We start from the raw sequence: 19,072 nt of genomic DNA, 5'->3' as shown, positions 1-19,072 counted from the left end.
CTCCTTTCATTTCAGTACTAAATATAAACTAAACTTTGTTAGTAGGATTTATTTTTTTATAAGGTAACATTTATTTTTGTTTAGGCACTTGATGAATTTTTTTTTCAATTTTACATATTCTCTTTCCTCTTTGATTCATTTATTGTATTTTTTACTTATTCTCATATTAATAAATGCATATTTGAAAAAAAAAACTGTCTTACATATTTATTGTTTTAAACAGATTTTAGCTAGTTTTTGATAGATATAAATTGATAAAGTTTAGCTTATATTTTGAATCGGAAGGAGTATCTTCCAGCAGATCAAATGAAAAACCAAAGAAATTGCATCCAATGCCCATCAGATTGTCCTGTAATTCATAATAAATTACAGTTAAAACAAATTATTTAGAAAGCCCAGACCACATTATTTTTAACTCAGTTGAAAAAAGGGCGCTGTTATCGCCGAATGGGGCTGCGGCATCCCTTTCCCCTCCTTTTTGTCATGGCTTCTTGGTTAGCGGAAAAATTGAGGTGCGGGGAGAATAGCTAGCATTCCGAATTTAATTCTGATGTCTTTGGGAAAAAAAAAAAAGAAGCAACAAATTGTTAGGAATGTTGTAGTTTTTTTACCCTGTATTGATTGATTTTATTGCTCGGGGAAGTTGCACAGTAAAATAGATTTTTCCCGTAGTGGATGCTTTTGAAGTTATGACGCGGCCAAGTTTTTCTGTTTCTCGTCAACAACTTTATTGTTTTGGGGAAAGGATGCTTCCTTTTCTCGGTCACGAAGTCCAATTTAGTTCTGGTCTAAACAACTTTACAAAACACTCTTTCCGATTCATAATATAAATTAAACTTTTTTAAAAGAATTATTTTTTTATAAGATAACAATTGTTTTTACCTTATATATTCTTTTTCCTTTTTAATTTTTTATTACATATTTTACTTATTAACAAGGGTATATCAGGAAAAACAAATATATACCTCACACATTTATTGTTTTAAATTGATTTTAAGTAGTTTTTTTTTATAAACATAATGGATAAAGTTTAGCTTATATTTTAAATCGGATGAAATATTTTGTTTGTAATCAAATCCCAATTAGGAGATAAAAAAGAGCATATGTTGTTCAAATTTATAGTTTTTAACTACTAGGAACAAATATGAAAAACCAAACCAAAGCAACTTTAGAAATGACTTAATAATGTAACAAATTTTCTCAATGCTATGACTTATTTAAAACTACCCACCTATATTTGTCTGATAAAAACATCAATCAGCTGTAACTAATTTTTTTTAAATAACTTTATTATACGACTTTTAATTTGTTACAATCTCATCTGTATTTAAGTAAGTCGATGAACACGCTGAAAATAATTTAAAATTTAACAGCGACCATTATATTTTGTGGGGATTAGAAAAACAATGATTATTGAATAACAGTGATAGGAACATTATATTTTCGTTCAATGAAGTGAAAATTAAATTCTCTTAATCTGCTTCATCCCGCGGTTATGTTATACTGTTTAACGGTCTTTAAATGTATCTGCGAAAAGAATTAATAAGATACCACCCCCCCCCCCCGGAATATTGTTGGTTTTAAAATGAAAATAAAAGTATTAGACGCAAGAGGCCAAGAGTCAGAGTCACGTTGCGTTTAATATTAATTGATTTTCACTGCCATATGCATGAATCTAGACAAATCGATTGTAATACAGGGGCCATTCTATTTCCACGGTCGCCGGAAAAGCGAATATATATTTATATACTCTTCCGGTCATTAATATAAGACTCATTTTACTAATTTAATTAGATTAAGAAAGTTAGTTAATTATAAGAAATGTGACATGTTTTTCCTAAAACACTATAATCATGTTTTTTAATGCCCACTCTTCCTCTTCGACTTGATTATGGTTGATGGAGTATCCATATGGGTAATTTTAAAAAAATTGATAAATATGATAAATGAGTCTTATATTTAAGACTAAAATCAACTCAATAATTGAGTCCTATATTAAGAACCGGAGGAGTATATAGAGAGAGAGTGAAAAATGAGTGGAGCCGCCGGCATGTGGTTCTAAAATGAATATTGGTCAAGGGTGGTTTCAACTTTTTTTCTGTGTTCCTCAAACCCGGAGGCCTACGGCTAACTAAAGTCTAAAGATACTTATAAAATTTTCAGCCACACAAAAATTAAGAGGCCTCCAATTCGGGCTGAAAAGGGCAAGAGGACAAATAACAAAAATAAAGGAGAAACGGAGACAGACTTCCACTACCCTTAGTTTACGGACAAAGACAAGGACTGTGATTGGCAAGATTTAGCTACCACCCACCACACGATGGCATCTAAACTAATCTAACAATTCTTTAAAAGTTTATCAAATTAAATTTATATTCTTATTTAACAAGATATATGTTTTAGCTTGAACGTTCTTGTTTGATTCAATTTAAGAACTTGTCTTCGCAGTGACCGTGAAGATTCCCCCAGCTACTGCGATGCGCACGGACCTTGCTGCCAAGAGGCTAATAAACAAACATTTAAAATGGAAACCATGGTGGGTTTGTCCATTACTGGCTGTCTATTTTATATTTTGAGTCATAGCAGTGAGGATTGTGATTGGACGGAATCGTTCAATGGATGCAGTATTTAAAATAAGGAATCCTCACTTCCCAGCTTCTAGGGCCGGCATATTGCACGCCCGCACGTCCTTCTCACTGAGAACGATTGCTTTGTTTGTGCAAGATTTCACCATTATCAGATCTCAACGTAATTCATTGCAGATTAGTTATAACTGATGTTTGATCTTCGATCAAGCAGTATAGTTTTCTATTATAGTATTTAGGTTGATTTATCGCCAATAATTATACGTGCAATATTTTTTTTTATTTGGAATTTTTTAGGATTTTTTTCTCTTAATTTATAATTCAGACGCAGACTAGATGCAACAAAATTTAAGATCGTGCCTCGCCATTCTTCTTACTTTTTAACCTGACATGAATGGCTAAAACAAACAACGAAGCTCGAAGTAAAACCATTTTTGTGGAATTATTACTCGAGGAATAAGATTGCAGTGTGAGTCAGCGACATGATGGGGACATAGGTGATGGATGGTCAAAAATAATACTCATCCGGTCTTTAATATAAAATCCATTTAACTAAGTTGATTAGATTAAGAAAGTTAAGTAAATTAGTTAATTATAAGAAACGTGACACGTTTTTCTTAAAATATCATCATTATCTTTTTTAATACTCCCTCTTTCTTTTCTACCTGATTATAGTTGAGGGAGTATCCATAGAGGTAATTTAGAAAAAATTGATAAGTATAAAAAATGTGTCTTATATTTAGAATCAAAATCAACTCAATAATTAAGTTTTATATTAAAGAGTGGAGGAGTATTTGGCGGAGGCCTTTGGCATTGGAATGGGAGGCGGAGGAGGAGACGGAGAAAGAGGAAGTAGGATGGAGGAAAGCAGCGCACTATGATGAGGGGATCGTCGTACAATTATTGACATGTTATTCATACGTTGGGGCTGCGCGCGACAGGTCTGAGATATTAAAGCCAAAAGCCAAGAGCTACGCCTTACGTGGGAGTCGGGACCGCCGACACAGGCGGCGAGGGGCCGTAAAAATGGAAATATATATATATATATACTCCTCCGGTCCTTAATATAGGACCCAATTCTTGAGTTGGTTTTAGTCCTAAATATAAGACCCATTTCTCATATTTATCAATTTTCTCTAAATTACCCATATAGATATTCTCTCAACCATAATCAAGTAGAAGAGAGAGAGGGGGTATTAAGAAAGATGATTATGGTGTTTTAGGAAAAATGTGTTACTTTTCTTATAATTAACTAACTTACCTAACTTCCTTAATCTCATCAAATTAGTTAAATGAGTCTTATATTAAGGATCGGAAGAGTATTAAACTGAAAAAGTTTTTTTTTGTGTGGCCAAAATATTAAACTGAAAAAGTGGAAACAGCGTTTTTAACCCCACCACTTTCTTCCCATATTTGATTATAAAACAAAGGGTGGTAGGGCAATATTGAAGGAAAGCGGCCCACTTGGACGGTAATTAGGCACCCAGCGCATCGAAAGTCAGAAAACGTGACATGTAATATGGTATTTTAAGGCTGTTAAAAGTGTTTTGGTTCAAAACAGAGGCTGTGAAAAGTGACGGTACAAAAGGCACTACAAAAAAAGTGATGGTACAGAAATAATTAAAAGATGCGTGTTGGGATTGCATACGTACGACACCTCCGCGCAACTGAAAAGACCGAAATGACGATGAAGAGCGACCACAGTGTTGGAAATTTTCTCGAAGCCACGCATAGTCTCATTAACTGCCATTAGTGATCTTCGTTCCGATTCCAATACGCATCTCAATAGTTTAATTAATACAGTCCCTTCGTCTGAATCACTTGATGATAGACACACCAACTCATCAGAGAGATCATTATGTGCAAATTGATATTCTTCACAAACATTAGCTGCACTCGCATCTGATCTTCAATTCCGTTGCCCGCAACTACACTGGTGAACCCCATTCTAGTGAGGGTGGCCAAATATTACTCCCTTCAACTCTCCAAAATCTACACGACACATAATATAGTACTAATAAAAGTTTGATCGGACACGGTGCCCCTTAATTATGGTAAAATTAAAAGCTTAACCGCTGAATTCTACGGGTGTGTGTTTTTTATATTTTTTGGTTTGGTAACTGAACCCTACTTACTAAATAAACCGTCTTATCTGATCATTTCTTTCAAATTCCACTTTTCCCTGGAGTTGTAGTAAGATTTTACACAATCTTTCTTATTCGGTCGCATGTGTTACAGAGAGATATCTAAAGTTAGAGGATCTGTGGCGCGAAGTAATTATTGGCGGAGGACTGGAGATACTTACTACGGTAGGTAAGAGAGCGGCGGTAATAAAAATTGGAAAAGGAATAGCGGCGGCGGAGGGAAAAAGGAGAGTTGGTGGGAGGACCGGTGGGGCCCGGGGATGGAGTGGCATGTGGATTGGTGAACGTCGCATCCAAACGACAGTCACATTCAGACACACCCACGTTCCTCGGGGAGGCAGCCGGAGGCAGAGAATCTTACCCAAAGATTCCCCCTCCACGTCACCCCACCTCGCTCCTCAGTCCTCACGTGCTCTTAAAGCTCTCCCCTCTCTTTCCACAATGCCTGTTACTGTCACACAACGATAACTACCCCTGCAAGCTAAGGCAGCTGATCCAATAAAATCGGTATTCCATCTGAGGAGGAAATCGGAAACTATAGACCTAAACTTGACTTTAGAGGACAAATGTTGATGAGAGGTTAGGAATATGCGTGAATCTTGTGAGGATATTCTCCCCACCTAATTAATGGAATCAAACTAGTACTTCTCCAAGCCCGCCACAATTAACAACGACGCTTGTGGTGTTCCCTTCTCCTCTCATCCATGCCGTTCCCACTCATCTTCTTTTTCTTTTTTGCATGCATGTACTTGTCATTCCAACAATAAACTCCATCCACTCCCATTTCGCTTGTCCCTGCCAACGTGATTTGTCTCCACTTCATGCTACAATTTGTTTCCACTCATTATTTAGAGTCTGTCTACATTTTATTCCTGAACCACACACTTGATAACATGACTATTCATCGTTGTCTTTTCCCCGTCCTTTTTCCCCTCAGGCGAGGATAGCTCGATCGATCTATCAGTGCTCACATTAGTCCCGCTGCTACGAACGACAGCTGCGAGTGAAGCACTCTGGCCTCGACCTCGTCCTCCACAGTTTCCCCCGCTTCCCGCTCCCCCCCCCCTCCAATTCATCTGCCATCCCATCACCAGAATTTTAGAACAAATGACCGACGAAAATATGAATATAATATATTGTTTGTCGCTTTTTTTATTTAAATATAATTTTCATATTAAACAATTCTAAATTTTGCCCCCGCACGCCGTTGTCACTTATCAAGCAGGGACGAAGCACAAGGGAAACTGGGTGCGTGTGTGCGTACAAAAGTAAACTTGTTAGGCGAAGACAAAATAATATCAACGACTGTAATGATGACGATTGATTGGGTAAAACAACCCGGAGATTCCCCGTTGATGTTACAATGTTAGGTGTACTGTGACTCGTGACTTGTGGGTTTTGTGCGCGCGTTTCATTTTTTTTTTTTTTCCAAATTGCCTGCGGCCCAGCCGGTGAATTTGAGAGCTCTAGCAACTCCCAAGTAATAAGAGATGATGAATCAAATTTGAATGTCATAACCAACATGATTGAGTTTAGTAGAAGAAGTTAGTCCCTTATAACATAGTAAACTAAGGTTTAAATTCTTGTTGAAAGAGATGCCTTATTTAATGCATGACAGTGCCTCGAATAGGATTATCTCTAATAGAAGGATACTTATGCTTAGAAAAAAAAAAAGTTGAATGTTGTAATTCATAATACCGATCTGATTTGATTTCTTCGTCGTAGAAGTTAGCCAATATGAAACTAGAAAGAATAAAAAAAGAGAAGTAATGAAGGCAAAAATAGACCCACCACACAATATCCTTCCATTACGGACCATGGTAATGAGCCATTCACAAATGATAGATAGAGAGCGTACCCGAGTGCATTCCGGAAGGACGAAGAAAGGGAAGATGGTGGCGATAGATGCATGGTGGAAAAGTAATTAGCTTTGTGGGATCCGTCTGCATGAGTCCCTCCAGTACGCTCACTTCACATGCACTGCTTTAATTACCTCACATTGTCACATTTTATTTTGGCAACCACATCCTTCTTCTATTGGGAGCGATTTTTGGGCAATACTTGTATTGGGTTTACTGGATTCTCACCATTCTTTTTTTTTTTTTTTTGTGTTTGCTACTTGTTGGCCGAAGTTGATCCTCTTTCGGCCGATTGGGCTGAATGCGTTAAATCAAAACTCATAACTTGTCTTAAAATTGATATAGTGTGTACTAAAAAAAATTTGACTGAGCGGGAAGAACCACAGCACCTGTGACCTTAGGCATTGAGGGTGTTCAGATTAATTTTTAGAGAATAGTTTTCAGGAAAAATAAATGATAAAAGTGATTTTAGAGAAAATATTTTATGAAAAAGTGATTTTCATAAAATGAGTATTTAGATGGTTGTTAGTAGAATTATTTTTTCCATGTGTGATTACTAAAAAAGATATAAATATCAATAAATAATATGTAAGACCAATTTACTAACTTGAATCAATGGTCTTCAGAAGGTATGACTATACTATTTTATATTTGTTTTGTAAAGTATTTTATGAGTGGAGTCTTTTCTCCTTATTACACCCTTTTGCTTGATCATGATGTGCAATACAATATTATCTCCCACACTTATTGTGGATGATTAATAGTGAACAACTCTAATAATACTTTTCTTAAAAAACTTCAATGTGCTCAGGCATGAAATTCATAGAATACAACTGGTACACATCCAAACATGCTTTTATCTTTAAAACTTGTTGCTTATTACGTTACAAAGTAATTTACTTTCACGTTGAGATTCAAGACATTCATATTTTTGAGTTGTAGAAAAGCCTTTTATTTTTTATGTTCTAGAATGCTTTGAAAGTTTTTGGTTTATGACAGAAGAAGGTAATTCTTGGGATATAGTCAGTGAGAATGATCTATGGAAAAGTAAAGATATTGAGTCAGACAAAGAATATTATGTCCTTGTTAGACAAGAAAATAGAGCGGAGGGAATGGGTTGCTTCATATTTACAACCCCCTTGACCATACTAAGGTATCTCCACAATTTAGGAAGCTTTATACATGTTATGCTCTACCTGGTATTTAATAGTGATCTGTATATACAGAAAACTTTATTTATTATATAGTTCCATGTTTATAATGAATTGAAAAGATGGCATATGTGAGTCCTGGTGCTTGTTATTGGATCCCTTATTTGGACAAGTCCAACTACGTTTACATCTTTTATCAGTTTCAGATTTCAAGGTTATTTTTTTAAATTATTTGTCAGCTTTATTTGTCAAAGGTAACATCTCGTATGAAATAATGTTCTCAAGTGGAGGATTTATCTTTGGGTTTCTCTCATTCCTGCAACAATATTTGCAGCTTGAAGAGCATGCCAGCCAAATTAGGCAGAGCATCTCGCTTTTATGCTTATGTGTTATTACAAATTTATGCAATTGTTGAAATTTAGGTTAGCTTTGGCATTTTTAGTCATTCTGACATTGGATATGTACATATGTACAGATATGTTTATACATATTAGTTCATGAGTAATTGGTAATTATTGGATTTGTGTTTTATTATTTTTTCCCCAAAAAATGACTTATGGCGTCTGTTTCAGTGACCAACAGAAGCCGTAAGTTGTGACTTATGGCGTCTGTTCCTTTGTGACCAACACCATAAGTCTTATCTTTCGCTTCTCTACCTTCTACTACACCTCCAATGTAGTAGCAAAAGTATATTTTTAACTGAAACCAAAAGGGGTATTTTGCACTAGTGTTTTAGGTGATTGTTGTTAGAATTATTTTTTTCATGTATGAGTTACTAGAAAAGATATAAATAATTAATAAATAATATACATGTAAGACCAATTTATTATTTATAATGATTAGTTAATAATTAATATGTATATACTCATCCGGTCCTTATTATAAGACCCCATTTGACTTTTTATTTGATCCTAATTATAAGACCCTAATCCATTTTGTCTCTTATATTTATGCATTTTTTTTCCAAGATAATCCTTCTAATAATGATAGTTTTAGCCAATATACTTAATTAGCAAGGATATTTTAGGAATGACAACACTTATTTATTATAAATAACCAACTTAACTTACTTTCTTAATCTCCTCAAATAAGTCAATTGGGTCTTATAATTAGGACCGAAGGAGTATATTGATAAAATCATGGTTTCTACGCATAAAGTGGGAAACAATAGCTGCATGAAAAATCATAGTTTTAGTCTTGAAACCATGATTTTGGCATAGCTAATCAATTAGTGGATTTCATGAGGTGTTTGGATGGATTTTCTCAAAATCAGGATTTAAAAGAGTATCCAAACACCCCATCAACAATTAAAAATCGCGGTTATAATGTGCGGAATGCATTCCATTCCATTCAAAAGGTCGTGATTACCTTTCAATTCTCTTCCAGCCATTCATGAGCTTCGTCTTCCATTGTTCAAACTGCATACAGACGTCAGCTCCGTTCAATAATCACTCATCCTAATCCCACAGAACAACAACTCTCGTGTATATTATGAATTAAAAAAAAAAAATACCCCGACCATTCGCTTTTCTAAAAGAACCCTCATTATTACGGGCAAAAAAGTACCTTGAATTAGAAACAGAAACGATGAGAGATATCAATAAAAAAATATGAACCACAAGCTAAAGGGAGAAAAGTCCAAGAATTCTATGATATTGTAGGGAGTCAAATTTTACGACGAAGACTTACGTCGGCACAAAGAAAATCATTCTAATCCCTATTTAATGATTGAAAATAGTTAACGATACAAAAGGCTCCGCATTATTTGTAAATTGTAATGAGTGAAATTAAAAACTCAAAAAATAAAATTACCTTACGCCGTTGGAATTGCCAGCCACACAGTAAAGGAATAGGGGTCGGCATTCGGCGGATAGTCATGGATGCGATAGTCCTGTTCCCTTTTTTTGGATGTTTCAATTAGGAAAAAGTACACTCAGATCTTATAGAAGACAATTAATTCAGAAAAAGTTTTTAAAAATCTCGAAATGATTCTGAAATCCCCAAAAACCTACGTGTAATAAATTGTAATTGTGAAATTACTTACTTATCCTCATTAATTTTATTGCAGCAATTCATTTATAATCTTAACAGTGGCTGTTGACAACCCGAGAAGAAGTGGTTGACAACCTCGAAAGTGTTCCTAACAACTCACTCTGTGGGATGTCAGGGGCATTGCCGAGGTTGTGAACTACTTCTACTCGGGTTGTCAACAGCCACAGTTGAGGTTGTAAATGAATCGCATTGGGTTTAAATTAATAAGGGTAAATAGATAATTTCACAATTATAATTTATTACACACAAGTCCCTGGAAACTTAGGAATCATCTCGGGATTTCTAAATACTTTTTTTAAATTAATTGTCTTTTATGGGATCTGAGTGTAATTTTTCCTTTCAATTATGTTTGTGGGTTGCGGCCCAACTTCAGATCTGGTGGGGTCATATCTCAGCCCATTAACAACCTAAAAGCTCATTATTTTATGGACTTGTTCTGCTTGGCCCATTGCTCCACACGTCCATTAATTTCCCGAGGAATGCAAAACCCAACATTCTGTTTCTAATTTGAATTGTCAGCACTCCACTCAACACATACATTTATGTCCACGATGTTTCATAATCATTTATTCATTCATCTGCTAAGCACATGAGTTCGCTTCCTTCCTTCCCCAGTGCTCATTTCTTAGAAGCAGGCCATATTTTCTTCCACATCTGCATCGTGCTCCATTCAACCGAACAACAAACAGGTCTATATGCAGAAAAAGGGCCCCCACCAGATCCAAAGAGTAATTAATTAACTAATTATGTTTTGGCATAGCTTTGTTTTGTTTTTTTTTTGGCCAACGTATTGGCAGAGTCATTGAGGAGGGCCTGTGAACTGTGATTGATGTGTTAGGTACTACTGCGGTAACATCACAGCTGCAGAAGCACTCGTGAGTCATGATTTTTGCGTATTATAGCCAAACTTCAAATTTGATCCGTTCTTGACTTGTCCGTCTCCAAGTTCTCCTGTTCAAAGTTGTTCAGTTTGGCGCCAATTTGTGAATGATTTCCTTCTCCTTTGGCCGAAAGCCCTACCGACGCTCACAGCGTCTGCTCTTGTCCCTTTCCTCCCATTCCCTTCCGATATGTCATCATCACTCCCCTCCGCACACAATTAGCACATTCCTCTTTTCAATCTCAACCTCTCTGGGTTACCCCCCCAGTTTTTACCAAATCTCTGTAATTCTTTGGGTGTCAATTCTATTCTACAGAAAATGGCGAAACAAAAATCAAAGCATATAAGGATCACGGGGGATGAAGAATGGACCACATGTCCGAGAGCGGCGGTTGCCCAATCACTTCATAACCTGTTCCCAAAATTCCAAATATTCATTCAGAATGCCAGCAAAGGCTGGTCTACCTCCCCAGAGTCTGAGAAGCAGAAACAGCCCCTAGGTTTGGCATTACTTGGGTCCTTGGATGGTGACTCCACCAGCCCAAGCCCACAGGCCCATTGAATGGACACCCTCTCTCTCTCCCCTTCCCTCCCTCTCAGTCTCTCTACTCTTAGATATTGCATGTGATCAACAGGTGTGAACATCCCCTGCGTCTGGGGACTGGGGGGCAGATTAAATTTCACATTTGGATTCTACCATGCTCTCTCTGCTTCCTTCATTATGACTTTCACGCTGGGAATGTGTATCCCCTGTCCCTTACTCTTTAATTCTCTTCCCAATCACTTTGTAATCTCTGTATTCAGGTCCCACTCCCAGTTTCACCATACTCCCTAGCTTCCTCAAATTACACCATTTTCCTTTCCAATCTGTTCTTTAATCATATCTTCAAATCCAATCATGCCCGTACTTGTAATTGTGCGAACTAGGAAATACGTTTAACACGCACGTACCTTAACTGGATGTTATCGTGTGTGAATTGTGAGTGTAGATCACGGCATGGCCCGCCAGTGCCTGTGACCTCCCTCCAGTTTTCTGTGGGCCCCCTCCCCCCGGGTTGTCCTTTCTTCTTCTAGAGACCCAGAACTGATAAAATATGAAGAAGGAGAAAAACAAAGGGGCTCAGTACTAGTGTCACATTCTGACCTGATAATATCAATGGGGATGGCACATGGATCGTATAAAGTAGTTGAAAAGTCTTTGTTCGCGCTGTGATTTCCTCCCATCACCCGTAGAGGTTAATGACGATGGACCAGAACTTTTTGGGGAATGCTAATTGGCAAAGCAAATGAAAGTGTGTAGAAACCGTATTTATTTAATCAGAGGGATTTTGTGTGCAAAATTAGCGAGTAAGCGAAGCTGGCATGTGCTTTGGTTTTAATTCCGTCCCTGCACTGACCATAATAATGGTCCCCTGATGCGTCTAACACGCATAGCAGTACTTGAGCCATCCTGCCATTTCTTTATGTCTTTTTGGGCTTTGCCATCTACCTTTTGCACTTCTCCGAATCTTAATTGAATTTATCGGGGACCAAACTGTAGTGTTTATCTAATGTGGAAAGAATGGCCCGGTTGAAATAAAAACCAGGGAAACAGATAAAGAATTCCAAAAGGCAGAAGGAACAGGAGAGAATCCCCTAAAGAGAGCGAGTAACAATCATACTGTAAATTGTACCAGTCTTTACGGCTTTAGTGGAGTGAAAAGACGGGAATACAAAAAAGTTAAAGAACCAGAGATGGTAGGGGACTCCAAATCCCCTCCTCATATTCGTAATTCATTCACCATTGTATAATTCATCCTCTGAAAGACTGGAGAGAAGAAAATAAAACAAAAAATCGAGGGTAAAATGAATGTCTTTTTCACCATCCACCTTTGCAGTCTCTCTGCAGGGTAATTCACTGTGCATGTTAGGTGGGCAGTACCATATTCGAAATCACGTGGTAATTTTAGTGAAATCAAACAAGCATGCGGGTTTAGTTGGTAAGTGGAGGGAAGTGAATGGTGATTAAGGAAGATAACATGGGGATGGCACATGGTGGAATGAGAATTAAGGATGGGAGGGAAGGAGTTTAAAAAAAGCAGGCAGAATGGGGGCGTAGTTCAGTGCTAGCGAGGAATAGCACCGAATGCGATTCTCTCAAAGACTGGTGCGAAGACTTTATCGAGGGGCGAGTCAAAAGGATCAAAATAATGAGATGTGTTCACAAAAGAAACAAAGGGAAGACGAAGGAGGGAAGTGCCCCCAATCAAGTGGGGTTTCTCCTTGGGAGCAATACTGTCATTTGTCTTATGTGCCCTTTTTCTTTTTGAGTTGAAATAGTCTTCCTCCATTTTCCACCTAAAAGCACACAAACAACAAAGACATCTCAAACCAAATCAATACATTTTGTTCCCAAGTTTCAACATTCCTCCCCCTTTCTGCCCCTGCCCCATCTGTGATCCTGCATCTGATTGCATCCAAAATCTCTGTTCCATTATCTAATCTAAACCTAATATGATCCTTTCTTTTTTGTATATTCCTGTGCTTCCCTCTTGGGTTGCTCTCCTTCTAATCTGCCACTTGAGTGTGATTTTCAGAGGAATCACCGTGCTATAGATTCCGATGTGCCCATACGAGATTTCAAAGGGGTTGCTGCATGTGAGTGAAATTTGCTGCCTTGCCGTAAGATTTGCACCAAATCCCACAACTCCTATATCTGTACTATGTACATAGGTGTATCATTATCATATCAACATGGTCAAACGTCCACCCCAAACTACCCATCTTTTTACTATTAAATTAATATACAAACTCCGACATTCACGGGGCATCATTTTTAAAACATTACTCGCATTTTATCTTATTTATAAATCATTTTTTTATATTTTGCATAGACAAAAAAAATCTTAAATTTTATTAAATTTTATTTAAAATTTAATAACTTTTTAACTTTATTTTTATTTAATATACATTATATCTCATGTAAACAAAATTAACACAATAATAAATGAGAGATAAAATTATACATCCATACAAAAAATCTCTTAATACCCTATAAATAAAACTAAAAAATATCTTCTCCCTGTCTTATAAATAGGATCAAAAGAATACTTTGCACGTCATGAGGTTCTTGTATAATTTTGATTTCTCAAGTTTTTTATTTCTAAAAAAAATTCGGCCATTTAAGGCGTTGCTGTTTGCTTGTTTTTCAAATCCTCACACTTTTCTTAGACGAATAAACAATAACGTATGTCAAACATGACATTAAATTCTGGATGAATAATTTTTGACAACTGAGCTTCCATGTCAAGGACATATCCACCCATCTCTATCTTTCTCAATTCTTGACTCGTTAAAAGCAAAAAAAAAAAAAAAAACAAAAGATCAACGCACTCACCATTTCTCTTTCCTCTTTTGTTTTGTTATGAGAACAGAATTAGTCTCATGGATTCCTGCACTTAGCTTATTAAAAATATAAGGATTATATTTATTAAAATAAAGGAGAACAGAAAAGAGTGAGAGTCTATTCTCCTCTCACCTGCTCCTTTTCCCCGTGCAACTTTCAATTAAATACGACGAGACTCAATGCAACGCATTTAGATCCAAAATCAGAAGTACTCAACTAGAATTTTTCTTGAACGATTTCGTCGGTTTAATTTCGTTGCTGAACCAGCAAGATCACCAAATACATAAAGACAAAGGTCTTCCTTGGTTTATGCAAAAACAAAAAGACACAAGGAAAAGAACATATTTCTCTTTTAATTTTTAATAAAAAAATGAAAACAAAGGGAGAAATAAAGAGAGAAAGCAGGGGATCAAATATCAGTCCAGCAACCAGCTGGAGGGATCATAGCAAGCGCTTTTTTTTTTTTTTTTAAAAAAAATAATGTCTATGGCAATCTAAACACATGGAGGGTGTGAAGGTATTAAATGCAAAGTTGAATTAATTACCCCTGGAGCACCGAATAATAGTAACACCGCATCAAACAAAAGCGACTCCGAACTGAACACTCTCAACGAGGTCAACACCCCAATAATGGCCATAAAATCTGTATTTGAATAGCCTCCAGTGGCCGACATGTTTTTTCCCCCTCCCATGAATCTCCACTACCAACTCCCTCCCCTCCCCCCACATTTCGATAATTGATTCCCCCAAGCACATCTACTTGCTTCACTACCTTCAACCTCAACCATTTCAGTTTCAGCCAAAAATTATACGGGGATCGTCATCTGAGCTTTACTATATGACTTGGAGCCTAGTTAAAATTAAAATTTATCAATGAGATGACAAGTTGCACAAATTAATTTGAGAGCATGCACATATGTTGCTTCATTTCAAGCAGCTATAAGAAAGAAATACTCATGAATTACTTCATTACTATGATCATCTTCTTTAATTACTTCCGGATAAAATGCCAACGATCTCTGCTCGACCGCTTCCAGTCATTTACAACAATCTCAGATTTCATGGAACGTCTATTTAATGACTTGCGACTTGCGGATTGGAGCCGGGCAAGTACTTTTACGCAGAGACGGTTGGCAATTTAACTTGGCATACAAAAATAAGCGGGGAAGAGGGAAAAAAAACAATGGGGATAGATTAGTATTATTGAACATACAGAGACCATCCTTAAGATTAGATGCGGGGAGCGGGGGGAATACTGAGGAATTCTGAATTAGGATGGTTTAGAAGAAGCTGATCTTGAGTCCTGGCCTTCTTGGAGAGAGGCTCCGGCGACGACGAAACAGACGCAGCTACGGCCCACGAATCGTTGGAGCTGTCGCAGCTGAACGACGCATCCATCACGCCGTTTGGACTTCCGGGAAGGGAACCAAACGCACGCTTGTTGGATTGCTTCACCTGGAATTCTGTCGTGAATTCCATTATGAGCTCGTGGCACTCCTCCACCTTGTCCTGTTATATATTCAAATATTAGCCATTAATACACCATCCACACTCAAACTATAATGTTCAGAACTTCAGACTGTCCAAAAGCAAAGAGGATATTTTACCTTGTCGATTCCGAGAATACCCAGCAGCTGGTTTCTGTACTCCATTCCCAGGCCGGCTTCCACGCCATTCACTACGTGCATCATAGTCGCAGTCGCCACCACAGAAGGAAGATAACGCATAAACCTCATATCTGCAATTCACACATCACATGTCAAAACCTGAAAGATGCATCATTGTTGAGTCGTCCAGGTCGATCAGTTAACTGAGCGTTGCGAAATTACCTGTAATGACTGACAGAATAATGCCTTGGCACCTCCTGAGGAACTCCCAGCAGAGATAATCCCTTAGGCCCAGTCTCCGAGTGATGTAATCAAGAAACGATAGTGGTGTCACCGGATTCATCTTCCACTCAAGAGTGGAAAGCACCAAAATCTCCATCCTTTTTATGGTTTTGGCTTCGAACAGGTATCTGCTGTCCTCCACCTACACAATTGAGTGAAAATTAAAAAAAAAAAACATCAAAATGTCCATCCCGATGAAGGAACGAAGGGACAGAGAGTGGAAGTAGTACACACCTGAAGGTCGAGTAAAAGAGGGACATGGATCTCCTCCACCTTGGCGGCGAGGGAAAGACAAGCGACGGCAGCAAGATGGGTCATCCAAGGCTTTCCATCCTGAACCTGGAAGTGGGACAGGAACCTGTCGAGGTAGTTTACGGCGAGAACAGCGGTGAGGACAGAGAAAGAGTAGTGGGCATTCACTTTCAGAATCCACTCTACGCATTCTCTGCGAGCGTCGGAGAGAAGAGGGTTGGTTTCCAGTAACGTATAGAGTTGGTTTTCACGCTCTTTGGCCAGCAGAGACGTTAGCTCCTCATCATCCCAAAAGAGGTCCTGTTCGAGCAACACCGGAGGTAACTTGGTTTGAGTATCACAGCCAAGATAACACTCGTCTACTTGTTCTAATTCCTGTTGGAAATACTCGGGGCCAGTTTGTTCCTCCCAGTGCTCTTCAGAACAGTACAAGGCATCCAAATGGAACCTGGGGTTGTCTAGTTGATGCTGATGATGAGCCATGTTTGCGAAGCGACGGCAAGTTGGAATCTTTGTTTAGTTCGTCATACGCTGGGGAAAAGAAGGGCTGTGAAATGCCCTGACGGAGACATCTCTAGTTTCTCCGAGTCTCTGCGGGGGCGAGACTGAGAGAGAAGCAAGAGAGACAAAGAAGGGATTGACAAAAGAAGTAAAAGCAAGCGTTATATCGGAGAGGTTTCGCCGCGAGTCGTTTTACTTTATGAAGACCCGAATCATGGGCCACGCATTACAATTACTCGGCACGTGACGATTGCCCCATGCGTGGTAAAATTGGAATGCTTGTGGCGCTTTAAGTTTTCAATCTCCCATACACCTTTACTGCATCTTAATAAATATAATAACATCAACTGTATGGAATTTATCGCAATTTTTATTTTTACTGCCCGCAAGAAGACGGTGAGAATTGGTATGGGAAAAGAACCCAGAAAAGCCGTGACTGAATTGCATATGTGCAATCTCTTTTCTAAGGGGGAAAAAGAAAAGGAAAAATCATAATTAAAGACTCTGAAATTTAAAAAACGCAGATAGAAACTCTTGACAACTTTATTATAGCTTTTGACAATAACCATAAGTCATGAAGTTGTTAAAACCCATAATGAAGTTGTCAATGGTCTCTATCAGTGTTTTTCAAATTTTAGAGTTTTTTTTAATGATTTCTCCAAAAAGAAAAAGAAGGGGATAAATTTTGATTGAAATATTCATCTTTTCTTTTCTTTTCTCTGGCGTTTTGGCGATGGGTATATTGACTATTGAGCACTGAGTCTGTTTGGAACAGAGGATGGGTGATTAGAAGAGGCATTAATTAATGAGAGATGAAAGAAAAGAGAGGGGCAGGGCGGGAGTGGAAAAAAAATGGAACGGAGTGCCCCACGCTTAAAAATAGCCACTCTGTTCTGATCTGGTGCAGCCATGATTCTCAGAAAGCCAAGGTCCCAGCTTTTCCAGTAAAATCCCTATTCCGCTCCACCCCACCACCATCTCTTTTTCTCCACATTTTTTATTTGACCCTATAAAACAAATATTTCTCCTCTCTCAATTCCCTCCTTTTTCTATCATTTCGCCATGCAAATTACACGCTTCAAATTGTCGCTTCCATTATTAAAATAAGACTAATAAGTCAAGGGCGTCGATCCTGAGCTTGCAACTTCCATGATCATTTTTTTTAATTCTCAACTAGGAATCCTCCTCGTGCTGCATCTTCTCGGGGCTGCCTCAAGTTTAAATTTTTAGACCCACTGCCTTCCATATAATAATCGGACACCTCGCCTGGTATTAACTTGGCTCATGTGTCCACGACCCCTGCCAAAATTAGAACTGGATCTTGCACTAAACTACATTATCTTTACTTGACTGGAAGACATATTCTATCCCCCCCCATGCTCCCCTCATCTCACCCACCTTCTTCTTCTATATTCATATACGCAAATCTCGAATGCCAGTTTGCTTTATATGACATGTATATTATGTGCTCGAGGACTAATAAACTGAAACGGTGCGGTCGAGAAATATCGGATTTCCTGAGCTCTGAATAATAATGGTCCTTCTGTTTTCCTTTTTTTTTTTTTGCTTTTTTTTTGGGGGGGGATGAACTGAAAGAATATGACTCCCTCGCTGAGAACTTACGGGGCATTCCGATCCCCTGTTTGTCATGGAACCAGCTACATGGATGATAAATAACATGCCCTATCGTTACGAATCACTGTCAAATTGCCAAAGACCCATACCAATATTAGATCAGTACAATAGTCCAGGCTCATGGGCATTTAGATGGATCGTAGGGCAGGGCATTTGCATTCATACAGAAATTGAATTCTTGGTTCTGTACGTGTTGCTCACTTAAAGGGTTGTCATTGTTGGCTGTATTTAGCGGGAGACAATTTTAAACAAGCGGCCCTTATTGCAGGTCAACTTTTTCATATATTCTGAGAACAAAAAGCGGAAGGCTATGAAGTCTAGCATATTAAAGAAGAGGCGGGGTTTTACAACTTTAGGTCAGCGAGCGATAATGAAGCAGTAGGATTGAAAGTCGAAAGGGCGTGGTGGGTATAATGGCTCTATGCGATGGGAAGGGAAAACTACTAGAGGGCGATACAATTTTGGAAGCAACAGTTTCCCATGTAATTTACTGAAGCCATGTAAAACAAACGCCAACTCAATTCTTCTCTTTCTGGGTACGATAAAGAGTGGTCTCTGTGGAGGCCATATTATAAAATAATGGTGGTAACAGAGCAGCAGACCGTAGAAGCAGACGTAGAGAGAGAGAGAGAGAGGGAGAGAAGGAAAAAGAGAGGTTTTAATGGGTTTGCTTTGGGGTTACTCAAAACGTTAGGCTGCGGGGGGCAATGGCATGCAAAGGAAAGGAAATGGGCATAAT

The 19,072-nt window shown here is 38.1% G+C and overlaps 1 protein-coding gene across 1 annotated transcript; it reads right to left on the bottom strand.

Annotated features, from left to right (window-relative positions):
* Positions 1–14,996: 14,996 nt before the first annotated feature.
* On the bottom strand, positions 14,997–16,827 carry LOC114761684 (cyclin-D3-1). The gene is made up of 4 exons (XM_028951107.1): positions 16,180–16,827; positions 15,886–16,087; positions 15,664–15,794; positions 14,997–15,565 (listed from the first exon to the last, which is right to left on the bottom strand). Exons 1-4 carry the CDS (start codon positions 16,678–16,680, stop codon positions 15,287–15,289), a joined length of 1,113 nt encoding a protein of 370 aa, XP_028806940.1. The 5' UTR covers positions 16,681–16,827; the 3' UTR covers positions 14,997–15,286.
* Between the last annotated feature and the right edge of the window lie 2,245 nt (positions 16,828–19,072).

This window comes from Neltuma alba, unplaced genomic scaffold, assembly GCF_004799145.2.
Source record: "Neltuma alba isolate B1F8T4 unplaced genomic scaffold, ASM479914v2 tig00011128_pilon, whole genome shotgun sequence".
In the NCBI taxonomy this organism is placed as follows: Eukaryota; Viridiplantae; Streptophyta; class Magnoliopsida; order Fabales; family Fabaceae; genus Neltuma; species Neltuma alba.
Note: the sequence above shows the minus strand (reverse complement) of the source record. Positions and strands in the feature narration are given on the sequence as shown.